The 21,890-nt window shown below is 30.3% G+C and overlaps 2 protein-coding genes across 2 annotated transcripts; both read left to right on the top strand.

Annotated features, from left to right (window-relative positions):
• Positions 1–13,262: 13,262 nt before the first annotated feature.
• LOC140174450 (agamous-like MADS-box protein AP1) lies at positions 13,263–15,892 on the top strand. Its single transcript, XM_072199055.1, has 4 exons — positions 13,263–13,465; positions 14,612–14,723; positions 15,112–15,242; positions 15,714–15,892. Exons 1-3 carry the CDS (start codon positions 13,393–13,395, stop codon positions 15,128–15,130), a joined length of 204 nt encoding a protein of 67 aa, XP_072055156.1. The 5' UTR covers positions 13,263–13,392; the 3' UTR covers positions 15,131–15,242; positions 15,714–15,892.
• On the top strand, positions 15,716–20,237 carry LOC112702386 (large ribosomal subunit protein uL30w-like). Its single transcript, XM_025753388.3, has 3 exons — positions 15,716–15,892; positions 16,528–16,587; positions 19,809–20,237. The coding sequence occupies exons 1-3, from the start codon at positions 15,716–15,718 to the stop codon at positions 19,887–19,889; spliced, it is 318 nt and encodes a 105-aa protein (XP_025609173.1). The 3' UTR covers positions 19,890–20,237.
• Positions 20,238–21,890: the final 1,653 nt, after the last annotated feature.

Here is a 21,890-nt window from a genome sequence, read left to right as displayed (position 1 = left end):
GGAAAGGCGGACAGGTTTTGTGTTAAAGTTAGGTTTAAGTAAGTTTAGAATTTCCTAGACACCTACCCCTTTTATGGTTTCTGATTAGTAACTTAAGCTTTATAATCTGAGTGTCGGCGTTCTAGGATTGCCTCTGGCATTCCCAGGACCTTATATATTATGTACGTGGCACCTTTACCATGCTGAGAACCTCCGGTTCTCACCCCATACTGTGTTGTTGTTTTTCAAATGCAAGTCGAGAGACACCTCGCTAGGCGTCTGGACTTCTGAAGCAGAGTGGTTCCTGGGTTCTTTTGTTGTTTGTTTATGTATGTATGTACTTAGCTTTCTCTCCAAATAACTTGTTTATTTTGTTCCTCTTAGAGGTTTAAGGAGAGTTAAGGTTTTTTATCCTTGTATTTTGGGTTGATGGGAGATGTATATATGTATGTAAATATTCTCCGCCCAGCGTTGGCTTTGCAGGCTGAGTTAGGAGCTAGTTATTCTATATCATTGACTCTCTAATCTCACTTTCTGTTTAATTATACTTGTAAAGCTTACGTTTCTTAGCACGCAAATAATCTCGTTTCCTGAACGTTGCGCTTTTTATTTTGCGGATTTTGTTTCACCCGTTTTTCAAGGCTCCTAGGTATTATAATCTTTCTACTACTGTATGTATATATTTTATTTTAGAGGTCGTAATACCTCATCACCTCTATTTTACGGCTTAAGCGTAAAGCTCTGTGTAGTAGGGTGTTACATTATACATAAAATACAAGGTGGAGAATCTATATACATATATAAATATAAACAAAATATGTTCTTGAGTCCCAAGAGTTCTTCGCTTCATCCGAGTCAGACGCCTTGATATATGTATCTTTGGAATTCTTCTCTCATATTTATCTCTTACGCGAGTGATGAGATTTTCTGTTTAATGCTTTGCTTAACTTTTCTTCACAGGCTTCTAGTTAAAATTTCTTTCAACTATTATTATATATATTTTTATTTTTAGAGATCGTAATACCTTGTCACCTCAGTTTTATGACTTAAGTATAAGACTCTGTGTGGTAGAGTGTTACAGAAGGATTATTGACTCCAAGAGTGATCAATAGCAACTAGATTCGGTAGAATGATGGGTGAAGATTAGGAATACATTTATTCTTGGAGTCACCATCAATAAATTTTTCCACGTATATATATTTATAATTTACATATAAATACTTGAGAGAGTTTTAGTTACCTTAAAAAAACTCCTTCAATTCAACAAGGTTGCTATGTATATGATTCGGTAGAATGATGGGTAAAGATTAGGAATACATTTATTCTTAGAGTCACCATCAGTAAATTTTTCCACGTATATATATTTATAATTTACATATAAATACTTGAGAGAGTTTTAGTTACCTTAAAAAAACTCCTTCAATTCAACAAGGTTGCTATGTATATCCTCATATCAGAGTCACACACACAGTTCTTTGTCATCAATGTTTGATGATGTGTTGTTGTAATCATATATATATAGAGGTGTTCATAAAAAACTAAAATGTAGTTAATCGGTTAAAAAATTATAACTACATTTTGGTTAACTAAAAGCAAATTTAAAAAATCAATTTTTAACCAGTTAACCAAAACTAAAACCAAATTAAAATCAAAACTTAATTAAAACTGGTTTTATTCAAATTCCAAAATTAGTTTTTACATACTCTCTCTCTCTCTCTTTTTCCCTTCCTCTCTCTTTCTCTTTCCCTTCCTTCTTTCTCTTCTTCTTCATCATCTTCTTTCTCTCTCTCTCCTCTTTCTCTCCCTTCTCTCTCTCTCTTTTCCTTCTCTCTCTCCTTCCTCTCTCTCTCATTTTCCTCTTTCTCCTCCTCCTCTTTGTCTCTCTCCTTCTCTCTCTTCCCCTCTTCTCTTTGTCTTTCTTTCTCTCCTTCCCCTCTTTCTCTCCCTCCTCTCTCCCTATTTCTCTCTCTTCTTTCCCCCCTCTCTCTCCCCCTTCTTTCTCCTCTCTCTCTCTTCTCTTTCCCTCTTTCTCTCCTCCTCTCTCTCCCCTGTCTCTCTCTTTCCCCTTCTCCCTCTCTTTCTCACTCTCTCTCCCCTCCCTTTTTCTCTCTCTCTCTCTTTATCTTTCTCTCTCCTCTTCCCTTCTTTCTCCACCTTCCCTTTCTTTCTCTCTCTCTTGTCTCTCTCTCCTTCTCTCCATCTCTCTCCTTTGCTCTCCTCCCTCTTTCTCTTTCTCTCCTTCTCTTTCCATGTCTCTCTCTCCTTCTCTCCCCCTCTCTCTCTTTTTCTCTTTCTCTCTCTGTCTTTATCTCCTTATCTCCCCCTCTCTCTTTCTCTCCTTCTCTCTCTCTACTCATCTTTCCCCTTCCCCTCTCTCCTCTCCTCTATCTCCTCCTCCTCCTCTCTCTATCTCTCTCTTACTTCTCTCTCTCTCTTCCCCCTCACTCTCTCTCCTCTCTCTTCCTTTTCCCTTCTCTCTCCCTCTCCCCTTTCCCTCTTCTCTCCCTCCCCTTCCCCTCTATCTTTCTCTCTCTATTCCTTTTCTCTCTTTCTATCTCTCGCTCCTCTCTCTTTTCTTTTCTTCTTTCTCTCTCCTCTTCTTCCTTCTCTCTCCTTCTCCTCTTTATTCTCGTACTCTCTCTTTTCTCTTTCTCTCAGCTTTCTCTCACTCTCTATTCCTCTCCTCTCTCTTTTTTCATCTTCTCTCCAAAACAAGAGAGAGAGAAATAGGAGAGAGAAGAGAGAGAGGAGGATGAGAGAGAATAGGAGAGAGAGAAGAGAGATGAGAAGAGAGAAGAAGGAGAGGAGAGAGATAAGAGAGAGAGAGAGAGAAAGAAAGAGAGAGGGAGAGAGAGAGAGAGAGAAAGAGAGAAGGAGAGAGAGAAAAAAAAAGAGAAAGGGGAGGGAAGGAGAGAGAGAGTATGGGGAGAGAGAGGGAGAGAATGATAGAAAGAGAAGGAGAGAGAGAGAGAGAGAGAGAAAAAAAAAAGAGAAAGGGAGAGTGAAGGAGAGAGGGAGAGGAGGGGGGAGAGAGATGAAGACAAAGAGAGGGGAGGGGGAGAAAGAGGGGAAGGGGAGAGAGAGAGAGAGAGAGAGAGAGAGAGAGAGAGAGGAGAGGAGGGGGAGAGAAAAGGAGAGAGATGGAGAGAAGAAGATAAAAAGAAGTTACTCGTATCATTTAGAAAGAAAATTATTTATATTAGAAAAAATCATTTATAGAAAATGCTGAAAAGATATAAGAAAGAAAAAAAACGAAGCAATGGAAGGGATTTCATTATTTACAAATATTACTCGTATCATTTAGAAAGAAAAACAATAATTTTTAGATTAAAAAAATTCAATTTAAAAAAAGGTTAAAATTTTGGATTTTTGTATATAAAAAAATTAATTTTTGTGTAAAAATCAATTTTTAGGTGTAAAAACAAATTTTTTGGTATAAAAATTAGTTTTTGGTGTAAAAGACTGGTTTTTTGGTCTAAAAACCGATTTTTTTGTGTGTAAAAATCGGTTTTATTTTAATAATCGGTTTCATATTTTACTAACCGATTAATAATCGATTTTATCATGTACAACCAATTTGGTTAACTAACTAAGACTATATTTTTTGTTAACTAAAAAATTGGTTTAGTTTTTAGATTAACCAAACCATAAACACCCCAATATATATAGAGAGGAGCGAAACTTAGTTGAGGCAATGGGGCAATGACCCTCCTAAATTTTTTATAAAAAAATTAATAGTACCTTTTCAAAAAGTAAAAAATAGTTTAGTTGGCTTAAATACTTTACTATGATTTAAAATACTCAAATTTAATCTTCATCTCTTACTTTTATTGCACAACAGTTTTTAGTTTTAAATATTAAAAACATGTTAGATTTTGACTGAACTGTGTGGACTTTTATTGGCTTTCACATAAAAAAAAAGATAAGAATAAAAAAAAATCATCTAATAATCAAATCAAATAAAAAAAATTATCTATTCAAATAAATTAGGACAAGTAACACTCCCTAAATCTTTGAGTTCAAATATAAAAAATTAAATATTTTTTATTTTTATTTATTTAATTTAATATTATTTTATATTTTATTATTTATTTAATTTAAATTTGTATATGATAAAAATATTAAAATATCTAATAAATATTGATATTATTATATTATTATAAACTATTTTATATTTTTATTTATAAACTTATTTATTTATTATTTTATTAGTAACAAACTTAAAAATTAATTATATTTATAAGTTTTATTTTAATACAAATATTGTTATTAAACTTTTATGTTAAATTTTTTGTTTCTCCAAAATTTTGTTTCAAGCATTTAAACTATTATGTATTGAAATCTACTTTCCTTTCTTTTTTTTAGTTTATATTTTTTTGTCTGGCAATGGTTTTCTAGGTTGGATTGTACATTGATATGAATTATAAGTAATGAAGAATGCGATAAAAATAAATTTATGTGTTGGCTTTCCTAATAAGCTAATATCTTTGCCTTTCTTAAAGTTCTTTTAATATTTCTAAATGGAAGTTAAAAATAAAAATTAAAGATAGAATACCATGATAAAAAAATTAGATCTGCAAAGTGCAAACCCCAAAACATAGTTAAATAGAAATCCAAGTAAAAAATTTTATTAAATTTTTAATTTAAAGAAAAATCCTAGTTAATTTTGGTATAGAAATTTTGAATTTGAAAACATTGATAAAAATTATGTTGAATTTTGATTTATTTGATTCTCATTTAAATTAATCACTACATAAGTTAAAGTTCTGTTTGAAGTTATATTCGAACTTTAATCTGATTTTTAAAGTTTCAATTTACTTAGTTTGATTTTTTAACTTAGGTATCTGTGACTCATATTAGGGTTTTAAGTGTTTAGTTGAAAAAAATAAGGTAAAAAAAATTCAATGGTCACATCAAATAGTCGCTAGAATGTATAATGTAACAGTCGTTAGTCCATCTCAGCATGTCGTTAACGATTTTGTGAGACAGTGACAAAAATAAGATTAGGAACCAATGTGAGTCATAACTATTAAGTTGGGAGACTAAATTGAGTAAATCGAAATTTTTGAAATTAGATTGAAACATAGTTGTTAGAACCGAACCAATGATCGAACCGGTCAAGCTACTGGTTCACTAGTTTATTGGTTCAACCGATAAATCACTGGTTGAACCGATAAAATCGGTCTCACGTAAATGTAAAATATAAAATAGTTAAAAACTTAAAATTAAAATTTGAAATACATATCTTCACTAACATTTTATGAAGAATCAAGTCTCAACTTCTAAAAATAACTAATATAAAAAAATCATAAAATTTTAATACTACAATAGTATCTTATTTTGACACAATAAAAAAATAATTAATTCACAAAACATATCATCTAACTATAATATCAGTAGATTTTAACACTAACATCAACACAAATAACCTTAATCACAATACTAGTAATAAAATAGATCAAGTAAATTAATAAATTTTTAGTGAAATTTATATTTATATTTATATTAATAATGGTATATAATTAAAATATAATTAATTTTAAAAATAGAAAAAAAAATTAAAATAAATTAGATATTTATGTATACTATATAATTAGTATTTGTCAAATATAATACTTAGAAGTGCAATGGCTAAGTGGCAAGTAGAGGCTGCTTTTGCTCCAAGGTTCTTGGTTCAAGACCTTGTGGAGACATTTTAAAAATTTCTTCAAGCAGACCAGTTCGGTTAGACCGGTTTGTACCGGTTTTATTCCTTAAACGGTTAAAGGAGTAAACCAAACCGAACTAGGGTTCGATTCTAGTCTGGTTCACTAGTTTTCCAATCGAACTAGCCGATCCAGTTCGGTTTTTACAACTATGGATTCAAATACGAATATAATTTCATAGACCAATAAGTATTATCTCTTTGTTGACAATTAAGTTGTTTTAATGGTAATTAAGATCTAATGATGGTTTATAATAAAAGAAGCATTCTTTTGCAACAATGAACCTATACTAGTAGTTAGGGGTGTTCATAGATTAGATCATATCCATATAAATCTACAGTATTTATCCGTATCTGATATGTAATTTGAGGATATGATCTGATTTGTAAGATGATCGGATTGGATCGAATCGGATCCACACTCTAATCAGATAGAAGTAAATATGTTTACAAAAGTAAACAAAAAAAATTATTGACTTTTTTTTATAAAAATATAATTTTTTAATATTTTTTATTTTATGGATATATTTGATATCTGATCCAAACATAAAAAGTGCGAATATCGAATTTGATCTAATGAGTTTAGTGCGGATTAGATCGAAATTTCATCCATATCCCATCTGTAAACACCCCTAGCAATAATAACTAAAAAATTATAATGATTATATTTTTAACTAAGAGGAAGTGCCAAAAAAAAAAGTACTAAATACAAGAACATTTAATCAAATATTAAAAGAAAATTTTACTTTAAAACAGTTGGACTTTTTTTGCTCATATATATATATATATATATATATATATATATATATATATATATATATATAATGTAATAATAATAATAATATGATAATTGTTTTATATATCATACAAATATAAACGTTTTTTTTCTATGATCTTAAGAAAGATTTTGTAAGACCCTAACCTTGTTATCGATTTTTGTAGTGTTAGCTCTCATATTATCAATTTGATTCATATATAATTCGGATGATAAAATATTTATTCATCAAATTAATATTTTTATTCATCATAAAATATTTATAGAATTACTCATAGATAAATTTTGGAAAAAAAACATGATTTTTAATTTTATTTTTATTTTTTAATAATATTAATTTTTGACCGTATATAATTACTCAATTATTTTTTAATCATATATAAATAAATTACTCTTAATAAGACTTTTTTGTGTTATTCAATTATCTTTTTTAAAAAATAATTAATTATTAAAATAATTAAACTTTTCACAACAAAAATAATAAAAAAATTATGAACGAAAAAAATTAACTATCCTGATAATTTTTTGTATTTTTATTCATATTTTAATTATAAACATAAATATACTTTAATTATATTATTTATGAAATGTGACTATAGATGCAGATAAAATTTAGTTATATTACTTATATATAGTTTTATTGTATTGTATTGCTTATAAAGTTAGATTATAATTATGACAATAGAATTGTTCTTGTATTTTTATATGTGTGACTAATTGGTGGTGTTAAAATATTACTCTTAATTATAAATAAGGTTTATAATTTAAAAAATCAAAGACTCAATTAAAAAGATACGAAAAAATAATGTTAAAATATTCTAACTCTTTAAAATAAAAATATTCGAAATTCAATTAAAAATTATTTAAAATTTAAACTCAATAAAAATTTATATTCAATGTGTTTTGTATTAAATATATTTAATAACCTATTATATCATATTGGCTGAAATTAGTTTTTATAATGTTAATTTTTTAATAACACTTTATTAGAAAAAATCATCTTTTCAGAATTTTTTTAAAACTAATTAATATTATATATATTTTATTACATTACATCTTGTTATAAAAAATTATTTATTTCTAATGCTTATATTAAAAATAAAAACAAAATTTAAATTAGTAAAATTTAATCTATAATATAATAATAATATAGTATTTATTTTATATATTATACGAATAAAAATTAATTATTTTTTTATTTATAAAAATTTTAAGAGCTTGTTATATATATATATATATATATTTTATGAATGTGATATATTTTTTTATATAAATAATCTTTTAAAAAAAATCTAATAGTTAATCTATTCCTTTTTTTGTTTTAGTCTAAATTAAATGTTTTTTATTATTTTTGGAAAGAAAATTTTTTGAGAAATTTAATAATATGTGATGAGGAACACCGAATAAATTATACGAAAACCAATTAAAACACAACATGAAAACATCTTTAAAAAAAGACGTTTTAAGTGTCTTTATCTGAGTGGCCTCCTTAAAAATTTATCTATTTTAATGAACTTAGATATCGATGCATGCTTAATTTAAGAAAGGAGAAATACAAAATATAATCAAAAGCATGATAGAATCATGGAAGGTATATACTATCAGAAAAAAGTATAGGGTACCAACATATTATCTATTAACTTATTGTCAACAATAATTAATTATTATATTTTAAACACATATATAAAGAGACACATTCAAAAAATATTTTTATAAAGACACTTCCATTAAACACAGTCATAAAAAAGACATTTTTATTAAACACATCCACAAAAACACTTTCATTAAACACAGTTATAAATAAAAGTTAGCAGAAATTGACAGAAATACCATTAGTAACATAGCGGGATTGATACTATAAATATGACTTGTATAATGAACAGAGAGTAAATATTATCAACATGCATTAATCCCAAAATCTTTTCTAATATGATATTATTATTGGATTTTGTTATTGTCAACCATTCAAACTATTATGTATTGAAGTCTACTTTTTTTTCTTTCTTTTTAGTTTTTTTTTTTCTATATAACCATGTAACCAAGTTGGTCCAAACTAAAAATAAATAATGCGCTTTCAATCTCATTAAATAAACGTGATTTCTATGCGTCCCATACAAACGAAACAACTCTTCATTCGCGCTTCATTATGAAGAAACATTCCTTCTTCTACAACACACATGAAACCGCTCTGTCTCTTCAAATCTCTCTAAAAATCACTCAAACTTCAGTCAAGTTCTTTATGAAAACCACTACTCCAGCAGAATCGGGAGAAAATTTGGCAAGGAAGAACAAAAAAAGAACGAAAACAGCATCACAAACTACAAAAGGTATGAAAAAAACTATTGTTCATCTGAAATCTTGCAATGTCGCATTTCTCTTAGTTGTATTTTAGGTTTACTGAATTTATTTTCTTCATTTAGTAGATCAAACTATTGTGCATGCATTTCTACAGTATAACTAGGTTTTGGAATGAAATTTATTATTTTTTTCATTTAGTTCAGTACTTGTTTTACATGAAGAAATACTTCATTTTCGTTTTACTAGTTTGATTTGCTTCGTTTAGTAGATTGAACTATTGTGAATGATTTTTACGGTATAACTAGGCCTTGGAATGAAATTTGTTATTTTCATTCAATTTAGTGTAACTAGGACTTTAAGATATACATGCTTGTTCTTATTGGTGTGGATATTTAACTAGAGCTTTGTTACTATCTTCAGTACTTCTTATGAATGGAAGAATACTATTCTTATTGATTGAAAGTTTATCATCATTTATTAACCACATAAAAGTTTTTCAGTTCGATGGCCTTTTTTATTTTGATCTGTGCATGAATGAGTTTCGGTGTGGTAGGTTCTGGCATTTTAATTAGCTTGATTAAGATATACATGCTTGTGTTTGTTGATGTATTCAATAAGTTTTGTTTAGGACAATTGACATTAGAGACAACTCTTTCATTTTGATAAGGCATACTACTGTAAGATTGTCTCATTATATTGGATAGATTTCAGCATGAATGGTAGTTGACTTTGATACTTAAAGAAAGATATCAAGTTTCAGTAAGAGTTTTTAAAGAAACCAATCTACAAATGTCATTTTGAAAGAACACCTAACTGATGAAATTTGAAAAACTTTTCTTCTGGAAGATGTTGATTTGATTAAGATATATGTGCTTGTTCTTATTTGTGTGGATAGTTTAACTAGAGTTTTGAAAATGATTGTTACTATCTTCAGTACTTCTTTTGCATATAGGAATACTATTCTTGTTGATTGAAAGTTGATAATCATTTATTAACCACATGAACGTTTTTTGGTATGGTGACCTTTGTGATTTTGGTTCTGTGCATGAATGAGTTTTGGTTCGGTAGCTTGTGGCATTTTAATTGACTTGATTAAGATATACATGCTTGTGCTTATTGGTGTATTGAGTGAAGTATTGACCAAACCTTTTCATTACAGCAAAACAGAACAAGACAATGGCAAAAATGAAAGAGAAGGCACATTATAACATAAGCAAATTAAATATATTTATCCGCTTTCATTCGAATAATATCTATTTTGTATTATAAATATATCCTCACATTCTGTTTTAAAACTTGCAGAAAACTCATTATTGTAGATGCCAAATAAAGGTAATGGCAACAATGTACATGGATATGACTCAAGAAAAGAAAGATATAGTGGAAGAAATGGGATTTGGTGGCCTGGCACATGTCCCAGAAATGAATTTCTCTCATGCGTTGTTGAGAGAATTGATTGATCACTTTGATGAAGAGAAAGGATGCTTGAAAACTCTCCAGAGCAGAATATACATAACTCTTCGGAAAGTAGCCGCTGCTCTAGGCATAACCAACGGAGGTAATACACTTTCCACTTACTGCTTATTTTCAATTCATTGGTTTACAGAAAATTAAACTGAGCCTTTTTGACTGATTTGTGCTACTAAAATATTGTAGGTAATCGTTTTGATGATAAGGTTGATTACAACAATCTGAATCCAGAAGATAAGAAAATATTTGACAGCGTCAAAAATATTTCCTTGGCCACTTTGACAAGGAATGTACTGGATATGAGCATAGAAGGGGAGGAGAACCAGAAAAAGTTCAAGAAGACTTTTGTTGTCTTCATACAAAAGTGCTTCTTCCTGCTCACAACAGTAAGTGTGGCCTCTTCAATCCACAAGCCATCAATCTTTCATGTGGACAACATTTGAGAATGGGATTAGGTAAAACATGTGCTCAACTTCTTGATGAAAGAAGTTGAAAACAAAAGAAAAGGGAAGAAACAGTCTGTTGATGGTTGTGTTTTCGTGTTGATGCTGATATACTTTTACAAAACCAAGTTCTCTGGCCCATTTGCACCTCAGGCTCCCCCAACACCTTGAGTGGCACATTGGACAAAGCAAATGATGGTTGAACGGATTTCTAGAGAAGCAATAGAACCATTGATAAATACTCTACTAAAATTTTCCCTAAAATTTGGTTTCAAATGCTTTTAAAATCTCTACTAACTAAAAAAACTTCTATTTTAGGTTATAATTAATTTATTTGTCCTACTGACAATTGTTCACCATATAAACCTTATTTGGTTCGGTGGGCTCGCTCCCTTTGCTTCACCTGATTCTTACTATGTTCAATTGAGTCCTTGTGCATGCAAAAATGTTTCTTTGATCATTGAATAATCATCATGTTTTATGGCTTTTTATTCAGCACATTAGTATCATTCGGTAAAGTGGTTTGCTCATGTTGATTAAATGGTTATTACTATATTTCTCATTAAATAATTGACTCCTTGTTTCTGTTTTAGGGACTTCTGTACAAAAAAAGAAAAAAAGAATGAAAAAACAGAAACAAAGAAGTTGGATAAAAAAGAAAAGGGAAAGAAAATTAAAAAGAAAATTATCAATCTGGATTCTTCCTCGCAAGAAGAAAGATTTTCTGAATCTGAATCTCAATCTGAATCCGACAAAACACCACCGGCAAAGAGAGCAAGACAAATGAATGTGGTTGATGAGAATGATTCACAATCAGCAACTGAAACTGAAAGCATTCCCACGGATTCAACAAGCAAAAGTGAATCCGAAAACCAGTAAGTTTAATGTTCATATTGATTTCATTTAACTTGTATTTGCTTAAATTCATTCTTATACACTTGTTCTTATGTATTGTAGAGAAGAAGAAATCGAAAAAACTAGAACAAAGAAAAGAAAACAACCACCGAAGGTGGTTAAAAATAGGGGTGAGCACGGGTCGGTTTGGTTCGGGTTCATGTCAAAATTAAAACCGATCCGATCAAAATATAATTGGCTCGGTTTGGTTCGGATTTGCATTTTTTTGTATATGTATCCGAACCAAACCAAACCGATTAAAAACGGATTGGTTCGGTTCGGGTAATTGGGTACCCAATGACTTTGAAATTCATAAAAAAAAAAAAACAAATTTTTATCTTAAAAATTCAACAAGTATAATAAACATGTAACATCAATAGAAATAATCCAAACATGTTAAACATCAAATACATTAAAAATTAAACTCATTAAAATCCAAACATATTAATAATGAATAATCATTGTCTAATAGAAAAGTCATATATATTTTTTTATTTTTTTATTTAATTAATATATGATCGGGTTTGCGGGTTGGTTCGGGTTTCGCACCCCCAAAACCGATACCCGAACCAATCACTAACAAAAATTATCGGTTTGGTTCGGGTTGGACCCGATTACCCGTTGGTTTCAGAACCAATTTAATTAGTTCGGTTCGAATTCAGACGGGTAATTGGGTACCCACTACGGCTAGGGGCGGAGCTAACCTCAATGTGAGAGAGGGGCCAAAAAATTAATTTTATATTTAAAATAAAATAAAATAAAATATTTAGGGGGGCTAAATTAAATTTTATGTATAATTTATAAAGAAAAATTGACGGTTGGGGGAGGCCATTACACCCCTTACCTTCTATGTGGCTCCGCCCTTGTCGCTACCCGTGCTCACCCCTAGTTAAAAGACAAACAAAAAAAAGAAGCATGTGCCGACAAATTCATAGAGCACAAGCAAATCTGAAAGCCAGTAAGTATTGTTCAGCAAATGCATTTCTTTCGGTTCGGTGTTCTTCAAATTTTGGATTCTGCCTTTTAATTATTTTTAGTTCGGTGGTGTTTGTCAATTTGGTTGAATTGATTGTTATTTTCTTGTTCTTGCTTATATTTTTCTTGGTTATAAATTCGATGCATTTGTTTGTCTTACAGAGAAAAATAAATTGAGAAAACACCCATAATAAAAAGAAAACAACCGCAAAGGTTGGTAGAAAAACAAACCCAATCTAACAGGGAGTAAGTTTCTCGAATCAGATTTTCTTTTATTGATATTTTCGTTTTAGGTGTGTTGATACTTATTTTATGAACTTTCAGAACTGAACAAGAAAAAGATAATGCTGCAGAAAAAAGAAGGCAAGCCTTGGAGACAATAAGAGAAAAAAAATAAAAAAAGAAATAATGGAGCTCAGTCAACACACATTGCTCTGGATCAGTTTGCCTCAACAGAAGAACGAAATAAATCCTCTCAAACGTAAGATTCAATTTCTTATGCTAAGTTTTTTCGTTTCTTTGCTTATTTTTGCTAGAACCTTTTGTAATTCTTCTAGATTCAATTAATAATACTAATTATTCTAGTTACTACGTAGGTTTTGACAATGTGGAAGCCATCCGTTAATCCAATTAATTATGAACACATGTAGAAGAAGTTAAACAGTTCCCTGCGTTTCATATTCTTCGAAGGAAGAGAAACAGAGACATCACTTAATACCTTCCGTAGACCTTCAAAATTCTTAGAATATTGTTGGAAGAACCACAAGTACTTACTGTGTTCTTTGGGTTCTTCAAATTTAAGCTTTCTCTCTCTTGTTAGTGTAATCTAAAAATACATTTTTGTCTGTGGATCGATGGGAAGCGGAAGAGTGCAGTTGAAGAGGATCGAGAACAAGATTAATAGGCAAGTCACGTTCTCAAAGAGAATTATTTTTCTATTTTTTTTTTCTAGCAGCAGAGGAAGAAGAAGAACAACTCGAGCATGGCACAAACGCTAGCGATGCCCCTAGCTCCCTCTCTCGCCCTAATCTCGAGTTAAATCTCAATTTGACCCCTGAAATTTAGACCGATACTTAGAATGACCCCTACAATTTCGTTGGCCCCAATTAGAACCCCCAAATTTGTAATTGTGGCTCTGGCTTGCCCCTGCGATCATCTTCATCAGCAGAATGCTGATCTAATGCAATTACATGATATGGTGGACACTACTTAAATAATGGCGCATTGGTTTCGCGCCTAAACCCTTTGAAAACCACGTCGTTTCAATTTTTTGTGGGTTAAAACTCTCTTTTTTTCCACTAGGACGATCATAAGTTGCAAAACATCAAGAAAACCCTTACACTACGTGGTTTTCAAAGGGTTTAGGCACGAAACCAATGCGCCGTCATTTAAGTAGTGTCCCCCATTTTATGCAATTGCGCTAGATCAGTATTTCAGTGACAGAGATGATCGCAGGGGTAAGCTGAAGCTATAATTGCAAATTTGAGGGTTCTAATTGGGGCCAACGAAATTGTAGGGATCATTCTGAGCATCAGGCCAAATTTCAGGGGTCAAATTGAGATTTAACTCCCCTAATCTCAAACCCAAGACCTCTTTCCAGAGCCATCTATTTCCCTGTTCTCAACCCTCCCAAGGTAACATAAAACAAACTCTACCTTACATTTCTGAAATTTCTTTGTTTACTTTCGAATTTGTGTGCTCAGGTGAGAGGGTTAAGCATAGAGTGCGCTCGAGTTGGCGGAGTGGAGATTCCGAACAACAAGAGAATCGAGTTCTCGCTACAGTACATCCATGGAATCGGAAGGAGCAGAGCTCGCAAGATTCTCTGCGATATAAGCATGGACAACAAGGTCACTAAGGATCTCAGCGAAGAGGAACTCATCACTCTTAGAGATAAAGTCTCCAAATACGTCATTGAAGGCGATTTGGTTAGTTTCCTTTCGCTTAAACCATTCAATTAATTAAGAAGAAAGTTTACTTTATTGATGTGTTTATTGATTTTCTCAGAGGAGGTTTAATGTGCTGAATATTAGGAGATTGAAGGAGATTCAATGTTACAGAGGATAGGTAGATAGGTACGTTTGCTGAAGAAGGCAAACGAAATCTCAGTGCTATGCGATGCCGAAGTCGCACTCATCATCTTCTCTACCAAAGGCAAGCTCTTCGAATATTCCAGCGATCCCTGGTTCGTACCTCTTCATTCTCCCTCTCTCTAATCCAATATCACCTTTACTTAATTTCACTGCTCATAACTATACATAATATGGATCTTGATTAATTAGTGAAATTTTAATTTCTGTGTGGAAATTACTTAATTAAGAACGCCACCGATTATCTGTTTCACATTAAGAGTACTGTCCACATGCAGTAGTAGGAGTATATATGCTTTTACATTTCCTATTTCCTCTTATATATATGCTTTCTGTGTGTAACAAACTCTGCTTTATGCTTGATTAAATTTGATTAGCTTTCATATTCCTAATTAAGATAGTATTTTGTTGAACCAGATTGGGGTTGGGTGCTTATTAGAGAAGCTAATAAGGCTAACAATTTGAATTTTTCTTTATGAATAGGGATGGATCATATCATTGAGTCTTCAAGCAGGTAACCTCCTAATCGCCGATTCAGATCCATTAAGAACTCAGTCGCCACACACCAAAACCCTAATCTCTCTGAGAGCGACTTCGCATTCCACTTTCAGCAGGTTCGTTCCCTCTCAGTTCCCTCCGTTAATGTCTATTCTCTTCACTCTTCGTGTTTCCTTCAATCTTCTGCGATTTCCAGATCTATTGCTTGTTGATTTTCATTCCTTGTTTCGGCTTCATTTCTTTTCTGTCACTCTTTTGATTTGTCCGTGTTATTCTTATTATATCTCGTGATCTGATTAGCTTGTATTCAGCATGTTGTGTGGAAAATTGGATTATCATTGTTAAAAAACATGGGAAGTTCTCTGTTCTTAGTATGAATTTGATGTAAACGGATTTTCATTGTTAAAAAACATTGGAAGGACCTATTTTTTTTTATTGTTTTAGAGAGCTTGTAGTTTTCTTATTTGAAACATTGAACATTTAGCTTTTGAGTTGGAGCTGAAATGTGTCAGTATAATAAATGAAACTAATGAATTCTTTGTTGGATGTTAATTATAACTGAGATTTTTATTTTGAATGAATGGAAGAGATGGGTGAGGAGGTGAAAGCAATTGTTCCCGAGTCTGTGCTTAAGAAGCAAAAGAGGGAAGAGGAATGGGCCTTGAAGAAAAAGGAGGAGCTTGATGCTGCAAAGAAAAAGAGAGCTGAGAGCCGCAAGCTCATTTACAGCAGGGCAAAGCAATATGCAAAGGAATACCAGGAGCAGGTTGCATTTCACCTTAATCTATTTCCCCTTTTCTCTATTTTAATGTTCGTTTCTGTTTTCTTTTATTGCGCTTTGCATTTTTCTCCGCCACATTGACTGGCTTTTATATTACAGAAAAAGGAGCTGATAATCGAAGAGACTACGATGCACTGCATTGCCATTGATTTGTCATTGCAGTGAGGATTTTAGGTTTCCTTTGTAAGAGACTTCATAATCCAAGAGACTAGGATGAATTGCCATTGATAAATAATTGTAGTGATATCAAAACACTTAATATGTTGCTTTACTTAATTGTTGTGCATATGTGATATCAAAACTTAAATCTACCTAATAATTTATACTTATTTAAATATTTCATGTACAGATATTGGATTAACAATATGGAACACCAAAAAAAGGATAACTAAATAAATTAAAATAAAATTTAAAGAGGTTGAGAAGGTTGGTGGAAAGGACTTGCCACTATGCAAAGAGCAATATGTGGCCTTTTTGGACTCGCTCATTCTTGGGGAGGTAATTATGAAGTTTTGATGGTGGCAGATTTGATCAACATGTTTAACATTTTCATCAGTTTTGTTGTTGTATGTACTGTTTATCATGTTATGTGCTTAAGTTTTTGTGCTTTGGTGTTGTAGTGGGAAGATCGGATGCCGAGAAGGCTTTTCCGCTATGACGTTACTGCCTGTGAAACTAAGGTCTGATTTCTCTGCCCTCTTTATTTGATGTTCTCTAGTTATCTTGATAAACTACTTGCTCTGCACTAGGCTTCATGTGAATGGTAACTAAATTCACAAGGATAATTAGAAAAGATAAGATAAAGGAGTAGTTTATGCCAAGGTTAATGATACCAATAGGTGCATGTTCTTTCCCAAGGATAAGATAAAGGTTAATGATACCAAGATAAGATAAAATAAGATAAGATAACTAAATTATTAAGTATTCATATTTAACAAAATCACGTTAAATTACAGCCCAAACTAGAACAAAAAAATGTTCAAATTTGCTTTTTTTTTTTAAATATTTACAATTGATAAATACTAAATAAAATAAATTTAGACTATTTTTACAATTTTTTTTTGTGTATCTCAAACATTATTGCTCGTTAAAATTAATATTAAATTTTCAATTAGCATAAATGAGAAACAAAATAAATCTATATTTTGGTTAAAGATTTTTCTTTTAACACTAAATTTTAGAATATCCAAGATCTAACCCATATTATCAGTTCTCAACAAATTTCACATTAATCTAATTATAACAGAAAAGTGAAAATAAACAACTTGAAATACACATTAATCTGTAGAAATAATTAGCTTTAAAATAAATAAAGCAATGGTTGAGAATTGATTGGTTTAAGCTTTCACACACCAACTTCTTGCTAAGCAAACCATACAGTTTTGATAATTTTTTTCTTATCAAACAGAAACTGTATTATTCTGTTAATAGTTTTTCTTATCCTCAAATGGAAAGAGTAAGATAAATAAGAAAAATTAGAAAATTTGCAGAATAAGAGAATGTACTTTTATAGTTTTATGTCAATGTATCTAAATATTTTGGAGTTAATACTCAAAATGATCCCTGAAATTTGACTTCCAACTCAATTTAGCCCTTGAATTACCAATTGACTCAAATTATACCCTGAAATTTTAAGACGTGATTCAAGTTAGCCCTTCCGTCTATTTCTGTCACCGAAAAACTGATGTGGCACATGTAGTTGACACCTGGCAGCCTCAACAATTGTCTGACATGGCGAAATTATTGTATGCATCAATTTAGCCCCCAATAATTTAAAAAAAAAAACCTAGCAACCCCTATTTCTCCCAAATCATAGTCGTTTCTGGTGAGTTAGGAGGCAGCAACTAAACCTCAGGTAACTCCACGAATCCACGCTAATTCCCAATTCGTCATTCGCGCTTCGGTTCTTCATTAGAGCCATGGCGGTGGAGAACTCCACAAGCTTCTCAATTTGTCCGTACACTTCTCACGATAATCCACGCTATTCTTCCTCCGAAGAAGGGTTCTGGGAACAGTGACGTCAAGGGTTCGAAGTAGGACGGTGTTGGTTCGAAGGGGAAGTTCAAGGCATTGGCTATTGCTGATGATAGGGATAGAGTTAAGGAGCTGCAGAAGGAGATTGAAGCTGAAGCCAAAGAGAAACATGGTGGTGATAGAGACAGAAAAATACACGGTGAAGATGGGCACAGAGAAAGAGACAGAGATAGAAAGGATAGAAGAGATAGAAGAGACAAGTATGATCAATATGATAGAGATGAAAGACATAGAGATAGGAATAGAGATAGAGATAGAGATAATGATGATTATGATGATGAAAAAGGGGATTCTAGGAGAAGGGGAAGGGATAGAGAGAACGATAGGGGTAGGAATAAGGATAAGGATAGATATGAGTGGCGGAGAAGAGATGGGTGTGAAGAAGAAAATGGTGGTTATGGTGAAGAAGATGATGGTGGTGACAGGAGAGTTAGGAGGGATCTGAGGCATAGTGGAGGAGGTGAAGTTGAATTGTACAAGGTTTATAAAGGAAGAGGTGAAGCCTGATAAGAAGACTTATGCAGGAATTTTTTTTTTAAATTATTGGGGGCTAAATTGATGCATACAAGAATTTTGCCACGTCAGACAACTGTTGAGGCTACCAAGTGTCAATTACATGTGCCATGTCAGCTTTCCGGTAACGGAAATAGACGGAAGGGCTAACTTGAGTCACGTCTTAAAATTTCAGGGTACAATTTGAGTCAATTGATAATTCAAGGACTAAATTAAGTTGGAGGTCAAATTTCAGGGGTCATTTTGAGGATTAACTCAAATATTTTACTAAAATATTCCAAACGTCGCAGAAAAATCAGAATCCAGACCCATATTTAATTCCAAGTTCCAACAAACAAGAATAAATTAAACTAAACTACCTCCAATACTAACTACAAAGAATTATCAGAATTAATTACTCTCTCCATGTTTCATTCCTTGCTCTCTCACTGTCACGCTATTAAGACCTCTTCTAGTCAACGCAGTCAACAAACCTGAAAAAAAAAAGTAAAGAGGAGAATTTTGAGTTTTGATGAATAATATATTCCATCAACTTATTCATTTTTATATTTCTTGACATGTAGTTGAACTAAAATTAATCGAATCTAATTCAATTTTAAAAACTAGCTTAATAAAGAATATCAAAATTATATTTAACAAATATATCATATTTTCTAAAACATCTAGAACTGAATATTTAAAATTAAAATATACGATACACATGTGACCCAACAAATATAAAATAGAATATGATACCATATTATAATTGAACAATTTAAAAGATAACTTAAAGAATAGTAAAGATTGAACATAATTTACATAGCAATACACATCACCGGGTATAATTATTATAAAGATACATACATACTCTAAAAACCCATAAACAATTAGTACGAGAAACTAACATACACCTTTAATCCAAAGATCAGATAGGGTGATATGTATTTGATTGTAACATTAATTTGAATGTATAAACAATAACTGTGATTTGTGAAGCTAGTTTGTAAAATTGGATTGTCAAATCAATAAATAAAGCTAACATTGTTCATTCATCAAATTGTTATATATATATATATATATATATATATATATATATATATATATATATATATATATATATATATATATATATATAAAACAAAAAAAATCAGTCTTTTCACATACCTTATGGATTAGGCTTTTTCGAATCAGATTGATTAGGTACCGGATAATAATTATGACTCCCAAAATACTCTGGATACTGATAATAATCATTAATAAAATAAAAAAGGTTAATAATTGCACTAATAATCAAGAATTATAAAAGAAAAAAAAAAGAACTGGTTTGAATTGAATTGAATTAAGAGTTTTACCTCTCTAACGAAAAACGACCCAGGTTGAAATTGATGGTGGCTTTTTCTTCCTTGTTGGTTTAAAGAACTTGAAGAAGAATTGGAATTCCAACTCCAAGGAGTAAGAAAATATTCATCTTTCTCAAGAAAAGATGTCAGACGAGGAGCAATGTCCACTGCCTTTTTCGTCGAAGTTGCGCCACCACCACCAACGGTTGTTCTTTCTTTCACAGAGTAACCACCTTGTTGTTCTTGGTTCTTCTTGTTCTTAGTTTCTTGCTCTTGCTCCTCTATTATCTGCTTTATCAATTGTTGATGCTTGTAATTTTCCATCTGTTTCTCTTCATTATAGCGGTATTCCATTCATAACAAGGCAGATACAATAGTTTAGTAAAGGACAAAAAAAACTCGCATCAATATGTAAACAATAATTGTTCAAAAGTTATAGCATATAAAGGAATATTATTTAAATATTTAAGACATCTAATAATAGGTACATGCCATGATAAAGAGAAAAAAAAATATTTTCTGATGGATTACTGAATAATTATTTTTGCTGTTGTTTGAAATTATTTTTGCTATTTAGAATTATTTTATTTAATATTTAATTAAATTGATTAAATTTCAATTTAACCAATAAACTATTGAACTAGTAATTTTATCAGTTTATTAACTGATTCGAATCTCTCATGACCTTAAAAGAGTGGGGAGAATTATTGATTCAAAGAATGGTAAATAGTAACTAAATTCAATAAAATAATGGGTGAAAATTAGAAATACATTTATTTTTCGAATCATCATCAATAGATTTTTTCACACACACACATATATATATATATATATATATATATATATATATATATATATATATATATATATAATTTACATATAAATACTTAAAAGAGCTTTAGTTACCTTGAAAAAACTCCTTCAATTCAACAAAGTTGCTATGTATATCCAAGAGTCGCATACACCAGTTTTTTGCTATCAACTGTTGAAGTGTCGTTGCTGTGTTGTTGTAATCATATATATATAGGCATAAAAAAATTTCTAATTTGTTACTATCTTATCAAATAAAAAAGATTATTTGAGTGAATTTTTTAAAAAAATATCTTTTTAAGTTATCTTTTTTCAAAAAATTTTTACAAAAGAATAAAAATAATTTTATGTTTGAATATTTTATATAATTTTTTTTATGATATAACTATATAAAAGTATTTATTTATTTATTTATTACGTAAAAAATATTTTTTAAAAAAATTAAAAAATATAAATTATAACTTTAAAAAAAGATGTTTTTTTTTCTACCATTTGTGGATTTTTTTAGAAATAAAATAAAAAAAATTCATATTTTTCAAAACATCATTTTTAAACTTTAATTCCTCAAATACGATTTTTTTTATTCTATAAAAATCATAGAATTCGTCTTATCCCAGTGAACTCTCTTTAAATTTTTTGAAATTCGCGTTTTTAATCCATTTTAATCCATTATCAACTCCATATAGTATATAAATTTATAAATAATATATAGGAGTATACAAAAATACACATACAGCAAACATAGCTTCTTCAAGAATTTTTTTTAATTATAAATTAAAAAATAAGCTACATTTAACAATGACAACCATTATCATCGTCTCCAAAAATACATTGGTACACTAGAATAAGTCATATTTAACAAGAATTTTTTTTAATTATAAATCGTATTTTATTTTGAAAAAAATTTTAAAAAATATAAATAAATTTTTTCAAAATAAAATACGGCTTATAATTAAAAAAATTCTTGTTAAATATAACTTAATCTAGTATACATGTGAAGACGATGATAATGGTTGCCATCGTTAAATATGGATTATTTTTTTTTAATTTATAATTAAAAAAATTCTTGAAAAAACTATACTCGTTGTTTGTGTATTTTTGTGTATTCATATATACTGTTTGTAGATCTATATACTATTTGGAGACGATGATAATGAGTTAAAATGGATTAAGCAAATTCTATAATTTTTAGAGTTTGTTGGGGTGCAGCAAACTTGCTCTAAACCAAAAAAAAAAAAATCTTATTTGAAAAATTAAAGTTCAACAATGGTGTTTAGAAAAATATGAATTTTTTTATTTTATTTCTG

The sequence above is a fragment of the Arachis hypogaea genome, chromosome 7 (genome assembly GCF_003086295.3).
Source record: "Arachis hypogaea cultivar Tifrunner chromosome 7, arahy.Tifrunner.gnm2.J5K5, whole genome shotgun sequence".
In the NCBI taxonomy this organism is placed as follows: Eukaryota; Viridiplantae; Streptophyta; class Magnoliopsida; order Fabales; family Fabaceae; genus Arachis; species Arachis hypogaea.
This window is presented reverse-complemented; position numbering and strand designations above follow the sequence as displayed.